The sequence below is a fragment of the Colossoma macropomum genome, unplaced genomic scaffold (assembly GCF_904425465.1).
Source record: "Colossoma macropomum unplaced genomic scaffold, Colossoma_macropomum, whole genome shotgun sequence".
In the NCBI taxonomy this organism is placed as follows: Eukaryota; Metazoa; Chordata; class Actinopteri; order Characiformes; family Serrasalmidae; genus Colossoma; species Colossoma macropomum.
The window spans coordinates 37,316,504-37,339,134 of NW_023494792.1; the positions used below are offsets into that span (position 1 = coordinate 37,316,504).

The following is a 22,631-nucleotide window of genomic DNA, read 5'->3' on the forward strand; positions in this document are numbered from 1 at the left end:
ACTTGGATGTAACTTTTGTCATTTTTTCTTAATGTTCTTGTGCTGATATGTGTGAGTTTATTCATTAGCTCACAGTAACCGGCCCACTAGAAATTCTCCCCACTTTCCCAATAGTAGATGAACATGATATCAAGGGGGGTGGTGAGAAGGGCAGACATACAAAATGGCAAATTCTAACCAGGGAACTTGTAATATTGAGGTACACTGAGAGACTGATTTATTATGAATACCTTCCCTACATGGTTAAAAGTATGTGGATCACATCCTTAATGATTGTTCAATGTTTTATTTTTAAAACTAAGTGTACTTATAGGGAATTAACTCCAATTTGCACTTCTAGTTGACTGGGGCAGCTCTATCAAGGCAGAAATTAGACAAACTAACTTTGGAAAGGCTTCTTTTAACAGTGCCACTTTAAAAGTTACTCAGCTCTCTATTATGACCTATTCTACTGCCAGTATTTGTCTAGGCATAGATATTTGCCCTCTGTTAGCAGTGGGTGTTGTTTAAATAGCTAATCCCAAAAATTAGAAGGGATGGCCACATACTTTTGACCACATAGTATAACTTTTATCAGGCACTCCTACCAAACTGTCCACTGCCAAAATCATCAATGAATCACAGATTCACAACTGACCAGATATTATTTTGATGGTGTACTATTCTCAGCCCTGCAGTGACACTGGTATGTTTGTTTTTAGACTTTGTTGTCGTGTAGTAAATAAAAATGTATAGTTTAATATTTACAAAAAACTTCATGCTGATTTTTGAAGCTGAAATGATTTTCCTGTTGGCTTATCACATTATGAATTAAATTATTATTAGGGGTCCAAGCACCTTTAGGTGCATGGAATCCTATTGCTTTTGCTAGGATTTTTTCTTATTATTATTATTATTTTTTTTCTTCTCTAAAACTGATTGTGGAGAAGAAATCATAAGTCATCCAAGCACTCAACTTGGAGGGTAGGTGTAGAACATTTTACATTTTGGCCCATATCTCCTGAACCGTGAGGCCTACAGTCAAAACTCTTGCTTCTATGTAATCCTTGCTTTGTTCTACATAAACACCCATTGCATGTATTTAGCTCTGCCCCCATATTTACCATCATAATTGGCAAAATTTGTGACATCTACATTTTTCTACTAGTCTGAGGTTTTTCAAGATATCCACACAATATTGGTCTCAGGGGAGTTGGGAGGTCAAGAATTATTAAAAACATTCTAAAATTTGTAAACAATATAGCTGCCACATGTCAATTAAGACCCCATGGGTTTAGCTTAATTCACATAAATGGCTCCATATCAAGATTGCTTTGGCCAATTCTCATCAAACTTATCAGTCCTGTACCCCGCATGATTCTGTGGAAGCCCACAAAGTTAGATACCAATTACTCAACAGGGGGTGCTATAACAACCAAAATCTGTTTCTCAGCAACTGCCAATTGAGCTGAAACTTTGCATGCTGCATCCTAGGGCTACTATATACTTGACCAATAAGGACAACTCAATCATTGGACAAATATGGCCACCTTTGGCCAGTGAGCTTTCAACAGGCATTTGGAGGGCTTAGCATTGGCCAATCATCACAAAAATTATATCATGTGTACACATAGGCAATCTCTAATAGCTTATAAAGTTTGACCTCAATTGGCCATGAGGTGGCACTATAGAGCAAAAACAAGAATAAGTCCTATAAATTTTATCATAGATCAAAATAAATCAATTCATATCATTGTTTACACTGAGAATGACATTTTATCCAATACAAGTCTTTTAAAATTCTGTAAAGCTTTTCTGTGATTGATAAATGTTTGAAAAATGAGCTTTTTGTGGATATGAAGCAAATTGTTTCAATGTTGGTCTTACAACACTCTGTGGAGTCTGTAGGTAAATAATTATTTTTAAAAAATCTTGACTTTATTGCAAAGAATGGCCACGAGACATCAGTGAATCTGTTCGGCCTGAAGTTGGCTGTCACAATGCTCAATGTACTGCCAAAAATCTAAAACGTAATTAATCCGGTCTAAGATTAAAATAAAGACATGACAATTGTTTCAAATTATGCATCTTAATGAGAATTATTACTTTGCAAATATGTGTATGTTGCTTAACTGTACAGGAAATCCTATAACTTCATTTCAGCAAATTTTGTTCAGAGCAAGGGTGTTGTATTTTTCTCCAGCCACCAGATGGAGCCTAGTTAGTAACTGCAAATGTCAATGTTGAATGATTATAACCAAATTTGACACAAATATACAAAATGACAAACTGAGGGTGTATTATGATTTAATTTTCAATTATAGTACTCAATAGTCACAATAATTCCAAGGTGGGAAGTAGTTCCTAAAATGGTACTTGGTTCCTTATTGTTCTGTACCAATATAGTGTCTCAAAAAAACAACTCTACCATGGACCTCTTGTAGCTCACCATGAAAAAATCTGCCTTTGAATGCAAAGGTCATGGGTTTGACTTCCCATCATAGATGTAGGCTGTTCTTGTACATGCTATACATAACTGACTTGTGCTTAATTATCTTAAGAAAGGGTCTTTCTTGAAAATCTAACGATTTGCTTTCCATGACTTGCAAATTTGTTTATGCTGCTACTTTGTCCTAAAATGGTACGTGGTTCCTTGTTGCTTCCTTCCAATAAATTATTTCAAGAATTGTAGCTGTGCCATAAATATCTTGTGGCTCACTGTGAGAACATCTGCCTTTGAATTCTAAGGTTGTGGGTTCAATTCCCTGTTATGGAAGTTAAACAGAGTTGTAGTACATATATCACACAGTGGTCTAAATCATAAGAAAAATGAAGTCTTTCTTAAAAAACCATCTGCCGCCTTCTACAACCAGAGGCCACCACATAAACCCCTGTTGTCTTCATTGTGCTTGGACCCTGCAGATTGCTGCTTGCGGCTATGCTTTATTTTATTATTTATCACAGAATATTTTACAACTAAGAATATATAACTAAGAACTATTGTTTATTTCTGTACTAAATCTCTAAACTAACAATTTCTATTAATTTATACTGTATGCCAAATACTTCAACCTATAGAGCCCTATAAAATGCTACGCACTTTATTATACTAATGGCATACTATATTTTTGAGTCAGTTTCTACCTATGGCACACGTTTTACAGCCTGAATTTAAAAATGCACCAATATATTGGTGTTATCTTTTCTTTGTAACATAGAGTATATGTTCGCACAGTCAGTCTGAAGTTGGCCACATGCTGATTTTTACTCTCTGAAATATAAGGGATAATGCAGACACTCTTCTTTAAGCCCAGCCTGAATTTGGCTTTATAAAGATTTAATAATGTCTAATAAGGCTGAATAAACTTTTGCAGTAAGCTTTTTTTTATACAACCATCCATTTTACAACTAGACATATCAAAGTTATATACCAACATGTTTGTGCTTTGTTCTACCTTGAGGAGAGCTGTATCAACTTTGAGGGACCTTTGTCCCTCTACTATTGGTAAAGTGGGGAGAATTCCTAGAGGGCCGGTCACTGTGCGGTAATGAATAAACTCACACATATAAGCATATAAGAATGTTAAGACAAGCTACAAAAGTTACATCCAAGTGTTCATCTGTAGTAATTTAATCTACTTTTCTACAGTTGTTATTATTTAATGTACTGCTCTTAGGTTAACATGAAAGAATAAACAAGATTGCTTGTGACTTATTCTTGTTATTCACACATCAGCACTTGTTGGGGGGGTTGTTGTAATGTCCAATTTTTAACCAGTGCTGGGCTGCCACATAACCCAGGTTGGGTTGTTTTCAGCCCAGTATTTTTTCCCCCAGTATCTCAGTTGTTAAATTGTCAGTCCCTTTGTGTGTGCATTATATATTGTTTAATAGAGCTTGAAGGAAAAAAGATCGTAATTCCTTTAAAAAGAAACAAGAATTGCGCCATCTAGTGGTCATATATTAGCATTACAATGTCTTTTGTCCTCTTGCGTCAGAATGCAGCGACGGATGTAGTGCTCGGCGGCTGTTTTCTTCGTCCTTGGTTGCTGAGTGAGCTGTTTGGCGTTTTACAGTAAGGTTATGAAAAAGCTGCCAGTGATTGTAAAACAGTGTAGTTAAAACGGCAGAAAACGCGTCGCTTGCATCCTGTTATGTAATTTTCATTGGTGAGTTCTCTTCGATGTTGTGACCACTGATATTCAGCCCGGCTTCTGTTGACTAACGTTATTTATGAAGAGAGAGAGATTCTCTCTGTCTTTCTGTCTCTCTCTCAATTTTTTTTCCAATTCAGTAAGCTTTATGGGCGCGACCATATTTAGTTACAGTATTGCCGGAGCATCATCAAAATAGAACAAGAAAAATGAACATGTAGAACATCACAGTGTCTAAGAACGCTGTGACAAGAATTCACGTAAAAGAATAGTAAAAATAGCAGTTTGGAATTGGAAAGAGTAAAAAATGATATAAATAATAAAAATGTAAATAAATACATAAAGGTGTTTACAAACAGGGCATTTTTTATATCGTGTGTGTCTGTTTCTGTGTCTAACGAGAAAGGGAATGCTGCAGACCGGAGATCTAAAGGGGCGGGAGTCTGTCAATCATTTCTTTTGCATCCACCAATTAAATAACTAGTCTTGGCCGTCAATCACATTTTGCATGGACCAACCGCAGATTAGAACGAGCTGTCCGTCATTTTTTGCATTAGCCAATCTAAGGGTCTGGCTGCAGACATGCACTCTCAGCCTGACATACACCGCCAGCCTGTTAACGACGCTAGTGCAAGCTCTGCCACGGCAGTGCTGTTGTCGGTTTTATGAAGAAAAACAGCGAATCACGAACTTCTGGGCAACAAGAGTTACACTGAATGTATATTAACGTTGCCATACTGATAATATGGTAATTAAATATGGAAACTTTCAAAATAAAACCACGACGATAAAACAATGTCGAGTTCACAGAAAAAACAAACAGACTACTGAAACTCATGAAAGCCATGCTGAAGACGATTAGAACCGTTAGGAATAAAACCGGTTTTGCTTCCTATCGGGAGTTGGCTTGATGGTTGCAGGTAGAGGCCATTAGGAAACGAACAACTGTATATGGAATCAGTCCCAGAACACCTGATTAAATGATTTGAATCCTTTACACTGTGATATCAACCCATCAGGAAAACACAGAATACCATTATCGACTACTGAAAACCACCAGGAAGCAGCTGACACTTTTAATGGGTTCTATGACTTTTTCAACAAGGAGTTAAATTAAATGTAGTCCTCTAGCTGAGTTATGGACGAAAAATGGATGAAGTGATGACATCGCTAAGCAGGAGAAGCCAAACGTTAACGTGCAATCGAGATGTTATTAGGCTATTTTAACACCCAGGGGAACGCTGCAGACCGGAGACCTAAAATTATCATAAGCACAAAACACTGAAGGTAAACAATTTTCATTAGGAACCTTGTGGCTATTAAATAACTTTTTGTGAACAAGCAAAGTTGCGGTTTATCTTCCCACTTCCGCGTGCCTGAACGGTATGTAACGCCTGTTTGCACTTTGCTTCAAACCATTGACTGATGCACAAAATGAGAGACAGGTAATTCACACTTGTGTTGGCCAATGCAAGTTTTGATTGACAGTTCATCTCTGTTATACAATTGGCCGATGCAAGAAATGATTGACAGTGTCTCCGCCTATTCGTTATGCCCACTGGTTCTCCTGGCTGCAGTTACATATACTTGAACAGGATGGGCAGTTTGTCAATATCACAAAAAAAGTTAAATTGGGGGTGAATCTGAAAGTATATTTTGCGTAATTGTATTTTTCATATTCTGTGAGAAAGTGCAGCTCTGTCTTTGCAGTGTTGCTGCTGCGCTTCTGGAGTCTATGCTCTCTTGTAGCGGCCGCTCTGTAGTTACGGTTTAGTGTTTTTATGTACTAATGGTATCTGCAATAGGCTCAGAAAAACATATTGTGACGAAATAAGACATACTTCATCACACTAACAATAAATATTGTTATATCGCCCACCCCTAATATGCCTTGTTCTTCCCAGCAGGAGTCTCATTCATACCAGTTAAAGTTGGATTCAACATCTAGCTATGAGTGCTCCAAACTCACAGGAGAGGCGAGCCTGCTGGAGCGCTCGAGATGAATATTGGAAGTGCCTGGACTACAACCAGAACGATGTCACCACTTGCGAGAAATACAAGAAAGAGTTTGAGATGAATTGTCCTGCGCAGTGGGTAGGTATTCAGACTAATGAAGTTTTATTCAATGCAGTAGTCTAGCTTTCCTTGTATTTTCTGCCTTTGTTTCCAAAACAATGCCAGAGTAACACTTCATCCAAAGAAAAACATGTATCTCCAAAATTAACTTTACAAGAGAGGGCAAAATCGTTCTTCTTTAATATATGTTGATGTAAAGAGGTTTTATTCTAGTTGATTTGGGATAATTTCTGTTAGTCCAGTCATCATGAAATTTTCACACAATGTAAAGGACTGCTGGTTTGTTCAAATGTTGTAGAAAAATAAAAATCGACTAAAATGGAGATACATGTCGACAGCAATGATTTTTTCGTCCTCATACCAAAACAGCATCTAGTATTAAGTGGAAGGTGTATATTCAACGCAAGTCTAGCTTCATCTTAGCCTGATAATGCTGATTTATTATATGGCACAAAGTTTATGATGTGATGGCCAGTTGCAAAGTGCCCACGTGTGTGCTATATTGCCATGACAGGTGAAGTACTTTAACAAACGAAGGGACTTTCTGAAGTACAAGGAGAAGATTGAGAAAGAGGGATATGAACCTGCTGAGGGGGCACCAAACTTATAGAACATAGGACATAGGAATCGACACTGGAGGCTGGATTTTTTCTGCTGTGGTCTCTGATTACAGTACCTTCAGAAGTCTTATACGGCATGCGTGTCCTAAGTCAGTATGCGTAATGCCGCAGCACCACTTCAAAATCAGTGACTCTGTTAGTAGCTGACACAGTGGTGTGTGACTTATGCAAAAATAAAGCCTTAAGGATGTAGAAAGATGGAAAAGCAGAGGCTCTAGCATTGAACATGCTGATAACATTATTGATACAGGGTGTGATCAAACAGACAAAACTTGTGGTATTATTTTATTTTGGTTTTGTAAATGTGTTTTGTGTTTGTTGAAAATAAATGGAATATTTTACAGAGATTCAGTAGTGATTTCATTAATGTATGTTAATGAAACGTGTATTTACAGCGATTTATGATGTCTCTTACATTTGCTACACAAAATTGCTGTTTAAATGACTTACAGTGGTATAGTAAGATCATGCAGTGTAATACACATATCGTCCAACATCTTCACCTTCTAAAAGCGTACTGTTTATACACTGCAGTGCGGTGGATGAAGATCACTATTTGCAGTATTTTTATGACTGGTCCTTTTTTATCAAAAATCAGAAAAACTAAATATCGTGATGCATTACTAAATATCTTGATGTTATTTTATTGCCATATTGCCCACCCCGAGTCCAGCAGCACTTATTTTAAAGAATACGTAGTAGTAGGAGCCTACATACCTACAGTATGCTGGAGCAACAATAAAACTGATCATGTTTTAAAGGAGATAAATGACCCCTATTACACATCTAAAAGTAAATCTGTTGATGTACAGATATTTTACATTTAGTTCATACAAAAACATATATATAAGAGATTTGTACTTGCTATCATATTGTTTTCTTTTATTGTAAATGGTTTAAGGTGTTGTATAAAGTGACTTATACACATTTTTATGTCACCCTTATGTCAATTATAATCTAAATTCTATAAAAACCTCCGTACATAATAGAACACTGCAATGATCTGTAATATAAAGAACTGGTAACATTCTCTTTTTTATGCTATGTGGTTTGCTTACAGTTCCAATTAAAATGCCTTTTACTCCCTGTGTTTCACTAAGGCATTGCGCTTCACATGAGGGGTACAAACAGAGACCATCACAGGAAATGAAAAATGTGCCTCTTTTGCCATACATTCAAAGTGTCCTCCATTGTTTTGTTGCAGGAAAAAATGCTGTCTGTCACAAGCTTGTGGCCACCTTGTGGCTACAAGCTGCCAGTAACATTTCTCATTACTGCCCAGGCAGGGAACTCAGTCAGTTGGAAAAGGGGAACACCCCATGTGGTTATAGCCAGCATGACGACCAGAACTCCAATCAGATTCACTCCAAAACCAGCTTTTACCTGCAAAATGAATGGAGACATAACAGACAATGAATTATTGAACTAGTAGCATTTACCAATGTATGCTGATTGCGCACATTGCATGTGAACTTGAACATGAACATGAGTTCTATAGTTCTTGGCACATCAGTAGAGGGCCAGTTTAATTGACTGCTGATGTCTCACCATGTCGCTAATTTGCACGTGTCCATAACTGAACACGATGGCGTTGGGCGGGTTTCCAACAGGCAGCATGACGCCAAAGGACACACACATGGTGGCTGGGATGAGTGTGTGCAGGGGGTTTATCTGCAGAGTCTCTGACTGAGAGGGCAAGAGAGATTAAAAGTTGCTTCAGGGGCCTTTCAAAACATAACATGATGTATTAAACAATTTTTCCCTCATTGACTAAGCAGGAAAATCAGCTATAGCTAATACTAATATATACATTTTTTTTAATGTATGAGGTAGCAGTTTTCACATTTTCAGGCACTTCCACAGCTGAGTATTTTTGCTTTGATTAAAAGCAACAGTTTGATGACAAATCAAATGTAGCTAACAGAAAACGAAAACTTAGTTCCAATTATGTGCCAATTGCATTATTTAGCAATTGTGCAAACTGCATGCCTAAACCATCACTCACTTGCCTCAAACTACACTGTATTGTTAAGCATGCACAAATACACTTGGTTATGGTTTCCAACGCTATGACATACCACACAAAGGTATGGGCAACAGACAGCTGACTGCTACTACTCTTTTCTGCTATGTAATAAACTTCTGTGTCAGAAACCTCATAAGAATATCTATTTAAGATGAATTAACATGGTGTGAGGCAAGTGTCTAATTATTTATGCGTGCAGTTGTATGATGTGAATTGTGTTCATTATTTGTTAGTTACATTTGTAAGCCTAGTAGCTTCAGTGCAATAGGGTAAGGGGTAGAAGAGATGGGTGCCAGGGAAACGTATGCGTTAGAATCTTCAATGCCCCAGTACTATTTGAGAATCTCTGGTCCAGAGTTGGAATTTACAGTGCTGGATTACGTCACAACGATACCATTCTATACCTTGCAATCTGCCCTTTATGTGTCCTTACCAAGGCAGAAAGGATGGGAAGAAACACTGTGAGGGTGGCAGGATTGCTTGCGAACTCTGTCACTGCAGACACAAGCAGGCAAGCCAACAGTGTGACGGCCCATGGAGGCAGGCCACTCATCGGCTCCAATTGCCGGCCGATCCACATTGACAGCCCTGACACCTGCACAAGTCAACAACAGAAGAGTGGTTAGTGTAGCCCTAACAGCCCTGACATATATGTCACTGAGACTTTCAAGGAGATATCAATACCTTACACCCTGCTGCCAGGGCGTAACCTCCTCCAACCAGAATGACAATCTCCCATGGCATCAGTCTCAGGAAGTCTTTCCAGGTGATCATAGGTGCCAAAGGGTCTTCCTCGTCTTCCTCGTCATCTTCCCCTGCATGAACAGAGAAGACAACCTCATGTTCCAAATTCTGCCTCCAAACAATGTGCTAAAGCAAGGCTGTCCTCACTTGGCCCATGTTGACATTTGATCAGGCCTGCTAGAAAGTTATCCTAACCCCACCCCCTCATGCAATGAGACAGCAGGCATATTTTTATTTTGGTAACAATATATAGTGTAATGTTATAAAGTACATTTTATAAATTTGATTTGAAACCTGCCTACCTTCTTTATTTGTATATTGTTTAGCCTTTTTGACCCCTCAAGACAAAAAGTATGAGCTTCCCTGCACTACTGATTTAATCAAGCCAAAACTGAATATAGCCTAAGAACTTTCTGCCCAAACCTATCTTCAACTAACTGGAGACCAAAGTGACAAACTCAGTTTTCCTAATGACAGCACATGTCTTTATGTGCCTTGTTGCAACAATGTCATAATCATTAATTCATCAATAAACAAAATCAAAATTAATAACCAAATTATAATGTGTCTAAAATTAAGTTTTAATTTCAGTTTAGGCAAAGGCAGGCCAAAACTGTTAAAGGTGTGAGACAGGCTGAAAACCTGAGATACATGAACATAAAATTTGAACCCAGCCCAAGCATGACAAATGATTGAGACATCACCCAGCCAAACCTTGACATAAATAGTCGAATCCTGCCACGTTTTGGACGAATATTTCAAGCTCTCTAATTCACTCCCATGTTGCACCTGGCTACACCTAGCAATTTCTATTAAAGCTGTGGCCAGTACAGTGCACTGGGTGATGAAGAGTAATGCTGTAAGTTCTGACCTTTGCTCTTGCTAAAGAATGCAGATGGCCAGGGTTTGCGTGCAGGGATGAGGAAGAGGAGGAAGCCAAGCAGCACTGAAACTGTGGCGTCTGTCCTGTAGCCTTTCCTGCAAAGCAGCGTGCATTTAATGCCAAAATCACACATTTTAAAGTCTTGTTTTAATTTTCATATTTTCTTCTTGAGTGAATTCAATAATGTAGGCTTTGCAGAGGCTTTGGTTAAAGTAACATTTGTACTTATGGACAAACGTTAAATTCATGGATGGGGTCTTCACATACTTCTCAAACAGGGATGTCCAGCCAGGAACAAAACCAGGTTCCCTTGTGAACCACAGCAGTGTCATCAGAATGAAGAAAAGGCCTGTCACAACTTCAGGATAGCTGTTTGGAAACAAAGAAGATGAGTGGTTGAAAAGTAGAAGCAGTCATTAAATACATTGCAGTTCGAGGCATCCTAATGGGACCCTCAATGTTGTGTTTGTTTTTTTTGTTTTATTTTTTACCTGATGGGACCAAGCTTCTGGTACTCTTCGTGAATACGTTTCTCTGAGAGGATCTCACGTTTGGTTTTGCGCTTCTTACTCCATGAACAAGTTTCTCTGAAACTGTTAGAGTTGTTTTAACAATGAGACAACATTGTGGTGGCCTTAATGAAATTCAGTACAGGGATCTTTTTATCACTGTTTATAGACATCCACATGTCTAAACCAGCAGATTCCCAGGAAACGCTTATAGATTGTATACAGTTTTGTAGTGATCTGTACCTAAAGAATTTGGGTAAAGATTTATACCTGACAGATTTACAAAGCTGGATAACCAATAACCCATTTTGAGGACCATGAAAGGTTTTTGTAGGCAGAGACAGTGTATCCTTACTTGCATCCAAGGAATAGGCAGTGGAGCCAGATCCAAGTTAACACCAGCATAATAAGAGCAATCGGCAGGCTGAAGATGAACCATGTACCAAAGTTGATGACTTTCGCCTCTGGGTATCGACTGAAAGAGAGGTTGAATATTTTATGATTAATTGGTTCAAAATATGTCACAGTACAATATGTGTTTATGTATATATACATATATATATATATATATATATATATATATATATATATATATATATATATACACACACACACACACGTTTTAAACTTAACAACATACACCCATTATGGATTACATTAATTAATTTACATGAAGGTTCACTCATAATAACTACACTATGTAAAAGTTTACCTTTACAGTTATCTGCAGATCCAAGAAACAGGCTAACCTTTGTACTTTCCAAGAGTTCACTGATTCCACACATTTATCATTATCTCATTTTAAGCAAACTTGCTCTAGTTGTAATCTCATATTGATGAAACAACACCAGCCGGGAAAAGATGGCAAACTGACCCTAAAACCACTAAAAGATTATTTACTGTCCTGGAATAAGAAAAGAATATATTTTATTGCAGACAGTGATTTCCTTGAATTCTAACGCAAAACCATGAAAGTGCTTAGTCTCAAACCCCCTAGAAAACTACTAGAATTCTCCTTGAACTGACCGACCCAATTAATTGTAGGTCAAAGGGCCCCAAAACCAGTCTTTGTATTCTGGTGTGGAAGGAAAGTACAAGGTCCTGTTTACAGCAAAAGAGACGAAAAATAGTTAATCAAGTTCCTTACAATAGAAGATTTGAGCTGACAAGGGCTGTTTGCTGAACTGGCATAATAACCCAGTACAAACTCTGATTTTGTATGAGGATGACTGATATGTTGTAGTTTGTAGAAGTGGTTATTATTTAAAGTGTAATTACCTTTTTCTACTTTATATTTAAAAGTAACAGTAAGCTTGCAAACATGATCAGCCTAATAAAGTAGCTTCAAAAAAGCTTTAAGCCTGTCTTAAAGAGACAGATTTGGCATTCTGTTTTCTTGCTGACTTTCCTGACTAAGTGTAGATCTACAGAGCACACTGAGGAGCTTTCTAACTATAAGGCAAGGTGTAATACACCTTTCTCCAACAATTCTTTCACATAAAAAGGATGTTTTTGTACTGGCTAAGCTTATTTTGAGCGGATTGTGTTGGCCTGCTTAAACAAATCCTCAAACAGGGGAAACCCAATGACTGAACGTTTTATGACATTACCTTTCATCTTGCAAAATTAATTCATTTAATTTATAATGCAATACATACTTATTGAACTGTTCTGCAAAGATGAGGTTGGTGGAGGTGCCAGTGATTGTGATGAGACCACCAATGGTTGCTGCATATGTGATGCTGAGAGACAGGCACTTGCAGATCATGTGGTCCCTCTTGGTGGGATACAAGGAGTCTCTCCGAATCTTGGGTTTCTTTGGTACAGGAATGTCAATTGCTAGCTGAAAAGTGCAAGCAATGAGTGATTATAGGAATGTGAAATTTAATCATGTATGTTGCTGAGCTGTGCTGATCTTCTCACCTCAGGTAAATATCCATTAGTCTCTTTTGGAAGGTCTGGTCCCAGACCTGGCTTCAGTGCAAGACCATTAGCTTCCTGTTGTACAGAGAAGGAAAAAATGGAGTATGGTGTTCTCACAGAATTGTGGTATTAAGGTTCAAATGATGTCATGTGTCTTACCTCAGACAACGTGCAGAGCTCAGGTTTCTCACAACTGTATGAATAAACATGAGTCAGAAAATACAGCAAATAAACATGATGCATAAGTCTGAGATGTAAACAAATATTTTTCAATACAGCAAAGTTTTCCCTTTTGTTTGAACATCTACCTGTCTCTGTGGTACAGAAGCTCAAGGTGGTTCTTGTTTAGGGTCTCCTCTTTATCTGCAAAAAGATGTTTAAAGTATGACTTGGTGAACAAAAGGATATTTGCAAAACTGCACTGGTGCAATAGCACAACAGGTTGCCAGTGTATGAACAATAAATGTGGGCTTGAAAAAGGCAGGTATTTTTCACTTTATGGTAAAATCTGCAAAATGAATTTATTCTGATTTTTTCTTATGTATGATTGGCAAAAGGATTTGTGTTACCGCTTTCATCTTCTTGGGTCTCCACAGTGTCAGAGTCATCATGGGAGTCGGCGATACCAGTGTAGATGAGCTGCTGAAGGACAGCTTCAGCAATAGGCATTACCATGGCAGTGGTAGAGGTGTTACTCAGCCACATTGATAGGAATACTGTACAGCACATGAACCCCAGCACCAACCTGTGTAACACATCAACCCCCAGCCTGAAGCACGTCATTGTAAAACCGACTTGGAATGCATCAACCAGCATGTAATTACATCTAGTCCAGTCCCCGTAAAGCCAGACACATTAAGCCAGGCATGTCAAACTGGGGACGTTCCGGGCCAAAGTGCTGCAGATATTAGTGTTTACCGTTGCCTTCATGAAGGCCTTGCAAATAAGCTGACGGGCTGAATCAGGTGTGTTTAACGAGGCAACTTGCTGAAGTCTGCAGTGTTTTGGCCAGTGAGGATTGGAGCCTGACGCATGTGCATTAAGCCAACACTGTCCAGTAACAAATCAATCTGACTGACTGACTGCACAATCTGTAGAATGGTATAAAAGATAAAAGGTTCTTATTTCAAGAGAAACCAAGGACTCATTATCAGCATCACATCTGCTGTTTCTAAGAAGGTATTGAAGATCTATAAAAATCTGGGGATATGATGCAGCATATAATGTCTTTAGTAGTTTTATGACTTTCTAGAAAATATAGAATCACTCAGATCATCATCATGGTTCAGAAATCAGATATCTATATATTTCAGGTCAGATATCAGTCAGATATCTATTTCATTTATGTGTGAAATTGTGTGTGAAAATGACTTACATTCCAGGTTTGGCCCCTGCTATCATCACCATGCGGAGGGCAATACGTTTATGCAGGTTCCACTTTTCTATGGAAGCAGCGAGGCATATAACTCCCATCAGCAATAAGGTAGTGTCCTTAAAGTACTCTGAGGCTACCTGAAAGTATACACACAGAAATAAAACAGGACCCAAAGAAAGAAAAAGAAGAGTAGCAGACATCACATATGCCATCTCTGCACTACACTGACTTGCCAGTTATTTAGGTAGTTACTTTGTACCTACATTCAGTGGACATTGTACTAGGGACACCTACCATATAGATGCACTTTATAGGATTACAGTTACTGACTGTAGTCCACCTGTTGCTACTCAATTTACCAGCCCCCATATCCTGTCCATCAATGGAAAGGGACCACCCATTGACCAGATATCATCTGGGTCATGGAAAACTTTCAACACTGCAGTGACATTGACATGGCCTCACTGTTACTGCTGGGTTGAGAATAATCCACCAACCAAAAATATTCAGCCATTAGTGGTCCTATAGTCAGAAACTGAACACTAATAAAAGGTTATTTAATATAAAGATATAATCCCTAACTATACAACTACAAGGTGGAGCTACAGTCAGCACATATATGATAAGAGGGTAGGTACAAGGTAGGTGGACCTAAACTGGTAACTCAATATATATTGCACATGTTAGATCACTGGAGCTCTCCTCTATCCAGTAATATTGCCACAAAGTGAGGGAATGAAAATGAGCCAAGCTAGTGATGGTGGAAGGTAGGAAGGAAGGAAGGAAGGAAGGAAGGAAGGAAGGAAGGAAGGAAGAAAGAAAGAAAGAAAGAAAGAAAGAAAGAAAGAAAGAAAGAAAGAAAGAAAGAAATACAAAATAAACAAAAGAAATGATGGGCAGAATTAGTGCACTGCTCAGCAGACTAGTGCATAAAGTGGTGGACTTGTGTAAAAAGGGCATATTTACTAAACACGATTACACAAACTTAAGATAACAGGTTGCTTTGTCAAGTTTGTCAATGGGATTTAGTCACATGATGCAGTATTTTGATTTACGTAATGTATCCGCAGGTTTAATTTGGATGCTATAAGAGGGTGGTACAAATGATTGATAGACAAGTGAGTTAAAAGACTTATGGTCTTTGGCCATCACAAGTAACTCTTATAATATGAAGTTGTCGAAGCAACAAATATCTTTATCAATATCAATATCTTTTTATCATGTTAAAAAAGTCATTTAAAGCCACAGAGCAGCTGAAAAGTGACCTGTCATCAAATTGAAAATCTCTCTATGTATTCATCTTCGGTATTTTCAAACTTGTTTTTTGCTTTGAAATTTGCAACCTCTTTTATTACTGTTACAGTTGTCATTAAAGTAAGCATTACATTTGCTTTGGTGGTAAAAAAAAAATAAAATCTGTGTTATTATGAACACTTATGGTAGTTGCATTTGTTTGGAAAGGTATCAAATTTACACTGATATATTTGACTGGTTTTCCATTAAATGGCTTAAAGTCATTTTGGAATGACAGCTACTTTTTTTTCCAAGAATGATTACATCAGCCTGAAACAGTCCGGCCAGGATCTGCTGACCACTTTGAAAATATAATTTAAACTGAATTTGGTATTGGTAGAAACCAACTTCGGATAATCAAACCTGTAACAATAAAATGACACAGAACATTACATTTTCATTTTTATAAAATGGCATCTTTATAAGCATAATTTAAAAATTGAAAACATCATCCTTGAAACATTGGCATTTTGAAGCCCAACTTTTTATACAAAATGCGCATGTGAATGTTTCTTTCTTTTCATCTAATATTATACCACTGCGATTCTTGTTTGGCCCTGTTCAAGATACTGGAGCCGTAATACATAATCATCAATTTCTCATGGGATTTCTCACAAATAGCATGAATGTACAGAGGAGGCAGTAGTATTTAGACTGTTTGAACTGAACTGATTTCAGAATGACCATTATTCATCTGGCCTTCTGCATATATGTAGACAGCACTGAACAATTTACAAGAACATAGCTGGATACTGTGCTTTAGTACTTCTCGTTAAACAGGATATTTCAGTTGCTCCAACTTACATATTGTCTATCTTAAAGGCAAAGACAGGATGACTGCCTAGCTACATGATCCTCTTATAGTTCAGTGGTGGAGAGCTTTAGAAAAGAAAATTGTTCGAACGACCATAAACAGAATGTAGACATTGCACAGCCTACTTTTCTTTCCTTTACACTATTTTCACTTTTACTTTATAATCCCCACTAAGTTAAAGGCTTTTTTCCCATAGAGCAGAGAACATTACTGTGCATTTGTCTTTGCCTTACAACCTATCAACATATCAACATATTAAATATTGAAACTAAGAAATTGTATTGTTTTTTGAAAATGTTAAGCCCATTATAAATATAATGACAGCAAAAGTTAACAAAAGGGCTTGTTTGCCACTGTGTTGCATCACCTCTTCTTTCAATAATACTCTGGAAGTGTTTGGGAGACTAATTGCTGTGGTTCTGAAAAAGAAATGTTTTGCCATTCTTGCTTGATACAGAATTTCAGCTGCTCAACAGTTTTGGGGCCTCCTTTGTTACATTTTTGGTTTCATAATGCACCGAATGTTATCAGTGGCGTGACACATTCTGGACTGCAGGCCGGCCAGTTTAGCACCCAGCCTCTCTTACTACAGATCCATGCTGTTGTAATACTTGCAGAACGTGGTACTCGTCTTACTGAAATAAACAAAGCCTTCCCTGAAAAAGACATTGTTAAAACATTGTTTGGATGACAACATATGTTGCTCCAAAACATATCTATTGTTCAGTATTAATGATGCCTTCAGAGATGTGTAAGTCACCCACACCATGTGCACTAATGCACCCCATACCATCACAGATGTTGGCTTTTCAACTGTACACTGAAAGCAAGCCAGATGGTCCTATCCTCTTCAGCGCAGAGGACACAGCGTCCACGATTTACAAAAATAATTTAAAATTTTGATTCATCAAACCCAGGACACTTTTCCACTGCACCTCAGTCCATCAAATAAGCTCGAGCCAGGAGAAGGGGCTATGATTTCTTCTTTGCATGTTAAAGTTTTTACTTGCAATTGTGGATGCAGCGACGAATTGTGGTCACAGACAACGGTTTTCAGAAGTGTTCCTGAGCCAATGCAGTGATCTCCACTACAGAATCATATCTGTTTTTAATGCAGTGCCACCTGAGGGTCTGAGAATCACTGGCAGTCAATATTGGTTTTCTGCCTTGTCTCTTGCATACAGAGATTTCTCTGGATTCACTGAATCTTTTAATGATATAATGTACTGTACATGATGAACTCCCCAAGTTTGTTGCTATTTTACATTGAGAAACATTATTGTTGAGTTGTTGCACTATTTGCCCATGCAGTCTTTTACAAAGTGGTGAAATTCTCCCCATCTTTACTTCTAAAAGACTCTCTGGGAGGCTCTATTTATATTCAACTATGTTACTGACCTGTTGCTAATTAGCCTAATTTGTTATAAGATGTTTCACCAGTCCTTTACTGCTCCTGTCTCAACTTTTTTTGAAACATTGCTGGCATCAAATTCAAAATGGGCATGTATTTTTCAAAAAACATTAAAATTTCTCACATTCAAATTTTGATATGTTGTCTTTGTACCATTTTCCATGATTTTTAAATTATTTTGTTTTTATTTACATAAAACAGCAACGCAACTTTTTTGGAAACCAGGTAGTACATGTTTCTATCAACCTTACTGATATTTAATGCCCAATACACTTTAATTAATCAGTGAGCTACAAATGTCTAATGCATTTTCATGAATAAGCCCTACAAAAGACACTCCCCATTGCTCCTTTTAATTATACAGGTGTGCGCAGCAGTGCTTCTAGGATATGCTGCTGAGAGCATTTCACAGAAGGTCAAGAGTACATGACAGAGGCCCTACAGTGCAGGGCTATTACGCAATCTAATCAGAGACTCTCGCACACACATAACACCTCCCCTGCCCGTCTCTGTTTCTAACTTTGCAAAAAGAGATTCTGAAAATGTCCTGTTTTTCATACAAAACAAATAAAGATTTCACCCCTCAAAAGCTAAATTATATGCAACTAATTCACACTGACCTCTACAGAGAAACTGGGAAAAATGTTCCACTTTCAAAATCACAATTGTAGAGTACTGAATATAGTAAAGCTTTAATCAGGCACTGTGTTAAATGTGTTAAATAGGAAAATTATCTTACCTCACTTGATTTGAGGACCCCAAACAGTGGATACAAGAAGGCGGGCACTAATGCAGCAGCTCCCAAGGGCACAGCCTCTGATACCCAATATACCGCTGTTACAATCAGCACATAGGCACAGGATGACTCCTGCAGATGGAGGTGTACCATAAATATGCAGTAGGTCAAGAAACTCTCTTCTCTGACATAGTGTAGACATATCTGCATGTGATGCATCACAATAATATGTTTTTTGTAGATATCTATTTCAAGAACATCTTAGAACCAATATGTTACACCAACACTCTTACAACTAAAAGTGCCAAGGGGTTCTTTGAAATAATGCCAAAAGAAGAGCTACTTTTGGTTCTCTAAAGTACCTGTCATTAAATGTTTCTATTCATTAAACTATCAGACTCTCAAAGGTTCTTTGCGGAGCCAACAGTGATTCTTCTATGGCATCACTTTAGAGAATCCTTTTGGCAAGCCTGAATTGTCAACTATAAGATATTATAATTTCACCTCATTATTATCATACCTAAAACATGCAGACATTGTTAAAGCTCACTGACAGTTTGTAATTTAGTCCAGCTTAGTAAAGCTAGTTTTTGCATGTGCAAAAAGCCTAAAAGAGGATGTGAATGGGAAACTTTGTTCATCTAAATAAATATGTTTTATTGGCTAATTATTCTGAAAAAAAATGCACTGTAGAATAAAGTTGTCAAATGAAACTTTCAGATTGCTGTCAAAATTTGGCACATAGTGCTAGGCTTTGGTACCCTTTAAAATCTCATAAATTTAAATGGCTTGCTGGACCACTTTCTTCAGCTGTAATTAATCAAGAACTGTGAAATGGCATTCCTGGCATTGCATCAACACAGCCAGGTGGCTGTTTCTTTGTGCAAGAAACTGCAACTGTTCACAACCTTCTTCAACAACGCGCAAGCTTTCATTGTTTTAAGAAATGAATAAAATTAAACCCCTTTTTGTAGCCAACATCTGTGGACACCTTTTTTCAGAGAAGAAAAATGGAGGACTGCCCTTGTTGTATGAAAAAAAGGCCTGGCAGTGCCATTTGTAGTCTGGAATATAGAATTGCAGAATTGCAGAACTAGAATTTCAGAACAGCATATAAAACACGTCTGGATGCATCTACAGATTTCGTTAGCAAATAAAGTCTGATGTTTCTGTCTCAGTGCGGTCTTTTAAATAAGAACGTGTCAAACCGATCCTCAGGAAGCCCGAGATAGAGTTTTTTGCTCCAACCCAACTGGCAACACTTGGGGATAGAGGAAAAATGTGGACCATCTAGGGGCCCTGACAACTACTTTGAGGTTCTCTGAGCGATGCTACAGAAGAATGAGATTTGAAAAGGAGATTTGTAAGTGTGCAGAACTTTTAAAAGGCTTACATTTTCTCCTATTTAAGGGTGCTCCCTTAATGTGGAACTTCTTCCCCGTCCTCTCATTTTTAAAAAAAATTCTTTAAAGAAGCATCTATTGAAAGTTATTTTAAGTACAAAAGTTATTTTAAGTACAAAAGTGGTTCATCGAACACTTTTTATTTTTAAGAATGTATACAGATTTAATTAGTCTAGCTCTACGCATGCATGGCCATTAGGCTGTAGCAAAGAGGAAGTTAGTCAGGTGATTAACATTGATGTTTTAATCAGGTTTCATAACAGGCTAAAAGCAGCCAAGCAGCATTAATACCCACTCACACATCCTATAGTCATACAGCAATGCTAAACCGTGACTGTCCTGAAAACTTGCTTGTCTTGACTTCACACATTCAGCTTTACTTCCTCTTAACTAAAACACTTCTCATTCATTTCTACATCACCATTATAAGTGGCCATGGTTTCGCAGCCAGGAGCACCACATAAAGCTTTGCTTGGCATGCTCTCACCTCCTTCCCAACTCTCCCTCTTATGTTTCACGTCTCCTGCCGGCTGTAGCCGGGCTCAAAGGTGAAGGCACGCCATAGTAATGTGCATAGCTGGCAGATTAAGCTCCAGGCCAGCACATGGTGCTTTGCTGGGCTCTAATCTGTTTGTTGCTCAAGGAAATTGGTCCATTCAGACACTACTCATTTCTATTAAGTGGTCTGACCTGGAGCCTTTTTGGTCTCACATGAATGAAGTTGTTTTAGTTGAGTGAGGAGGTAGGCTCTGAATTTCTGTTCTTCATGGTATCCCATGATGATTATGATTTTGGAGAGTTCATATTGCCAAAAAAAATACTGTAGAGAATATATGGAGAATATTAGATGTCAGGCCAGCCTTGTGTGTCATTCTATAGACCCTCTAAAATCTGGCAATTGTTTGCTGAAGACACTATCTTGAAGTCTGACACAACTGCCGCATTCATTCATTGAGTAATGGGTGAGAACAAATTAGCATGAAGCTATTTTAACTGATGCATGATGTCTTTATTTTTAATCTATGATTAGGAGCACTGGTTTTGACAGTGACAAAATGAACCTAATCTTTAGTCAGCTTCTTGATGAAAATCCAATCAGAAAGGGGATAATGGCATTTCCTAATGGCGTAAAAGGGATTGATCATTATTACTGGAGCCGATTAGGCATTAGTAAGTGTCTGATTGGCATATCAACTAGAACAATAAAATCTATTTGCAGCTGTCATCTATTCTGATGGGCGTTACAGGTGTAGTTGTAGTGTGATTGAGAACATTGTTCTGAGAGTATGCTAAAGTCATTGAGCAAAATTTGTGGAATACCTTTTCCACAGATATAAAACGTAGACAGTGTGTTCCTTTGATGACTAGATGATGGTTTGAGGGGTCAGTAAGGTTAGACATCAGCAGGCCTTGGACTTAAAATGAATCTCTATAACACTCTATAAACAAACAACATCTGTAGAAGCTGCTGGTGTTTCAAATAAACAGTGCTCTCCAGAAACACATACATGCTTCATTCAATTAAATGAAAATTGGACATGAGGTCAGGGGGCATCCAGTTATGACATATATTTGCAAGAGTGTATAACACCCCAAATCTGGACATTTTCCAAATTGGTAAGAAGTAATTCTGCTACTGCAGATGTCTCACAGAATTGCACAGTTTCATGCTTCTTTTTATATCAAGTTATATCATTAATGATCCTTAAGTCCTTAAGGTGAACAAGGTATGTTAACGAACAGGAAAATAAAAAAAATGCTGCTCTAACTGATTGGATGCTTCAAGCCTGAAGTGAGAACTAACCATTTATATTTTCTGAGTTCCACTCTTGTCTACTTAAGAAGAAATTTGATGGACTTGCACTGTGATAACACTTCTACATGAGTGTATTTGTGTCTCTGTTCCATTTCAGTCATATACATTTTTTTTGGTCTGTTGGTGACAGTACCCAGGCTGCTTTGCTGCTGCTCACACCTCTCATTTTCGAGTCTTTGTGATTTTACTTCAGACCATAACTATCACAAAAAGAGAAGGATATAGCCTAACAAACGCAAGTTATTATGCCGACAGATGCTTGATATACTAAAAAGTTCCACTGTAGTTCTAGTTATCTCAGTATTTGTGGACCTAATACTTTTTAGACCTAGTACTCAAGTTGTTGGTTGCTACTTTCACTTGAGTATTTATTTCAAAACTTATAAACTCTATAAACTCAGAAATAAACTATGAGCACAAAGCCTAACGCGTGAAAGACTGAGGTACTCACACTGCTCGGGTGGATGAGGGGCAGGGGCAGCAGAGACAGCGGGATCATCACCACAAGAATCAGCTTCCGAGCCGTCCATAATCTTCTGAAGAGGTCCATTCTAGCGCTCTCCAGCCTCATCTGACTTTTCTTCTTTATTTAGAAGTATTCTTTGTTTTCTTCTTGTTGGCGTTTCTTCCCTGGCGTCCAAACTTGCAGTGAAGAGCTTCTCACAAATCAGCTGTGAACGGTTCTCCCACTGTTTGTAACTTGGCGAACTTTTGTACTTTCTTGCTGTAACTTAGGATACTACAAAAGCAAGCATTTCCCTTTCTGTAAGACTCCTAAAGCCTTAAGTTGGTCTTTTCCTTAAAGTTTATATTTGGCACGGATAGTCAGTGCAATGACTTTTTTCTTTGGTATACAGATCCTTCTTTTA

General features: G+C 37.9%; 2 protein-coding genes across 5 annotated transcripts; one reads left to right on the top strand and one right to left on the bottom strand.

Moving 5' to 3' along the window:
* Window positions 1-3,975: 3,975 nt before the first annotated feature.
* LOC118812242 (cytochrome c oxidase assembly factor 6 homolog) lies at window positions 3,976-7,176 on the top strand. 4 transcript variants are annotated; one of them, XM_036577072.1, is made up of 3 exons: window positions 3,976-4,148; window positions 6,038-6,227; window positions 6,724-7,176. In XM_036577072.1, exons 2-3 carry the CDS (start codon window positions 6,084-6,086, stop codon window positions 6,817-6,819), a joined length of 240 nt encoding a protein of 79 aa, XP_036432965.1. In that variant the 5' UTR covers window positions 3,976-4,148; window positions 6,038-6,083; the 3' UTR covers window positions 6,820-7,176. The 4 variants fall into 4 exon arrangements, with proteins under 4 accessions (XP_036432965.1, XP_036432964.1, XP_036432967.1 ...); XM_036577071.1 differs by having other exon boundaries at window positions 6,041-6,227; XM_036577074.1 differs by having other exon boundaries at window positions 3,979-4,054.
* A 53-nt stretch (window positions 7,177-7,229) lies between these two features.
* On the bottom strand, window positions 7,230-22,333 carry slc13a4 (solute carrier family 13 member 4). The gene is made up of 16 exons (XM_036577070.1): window positions 22,214-22,333; window positions 18,547-18,675; window positions 14,290-14,426; window positions 13,484-13,659; window positions 13,223-13,277; window positions 13,074-13,107; window positions 12,915-12,989; window positions 12,650-12,834; window positions 11,347-11,466; window positions 10,974-11,075; window positions 10,750-10,851; window positions 10,471-10,577; window positions 9,540-9,670; window positions 9,289-9,450; window positions 8,378-8,515; window positions 7,230-8,212 (listed from the first exon to the last, which is right to left on the bottom strand). Exons 1-16 carry the CDS (start codon window positions 22,331-22,333, stop codon window positions 8,075-8,077), a joined length of 1,911 nt encoding a protein of 636 aa, XP_036432963.1. The 3' UTR covers window positions 7,230-8,074.
* Window positions 22,334-22,631: the final 298 nt, after the last annotated feature.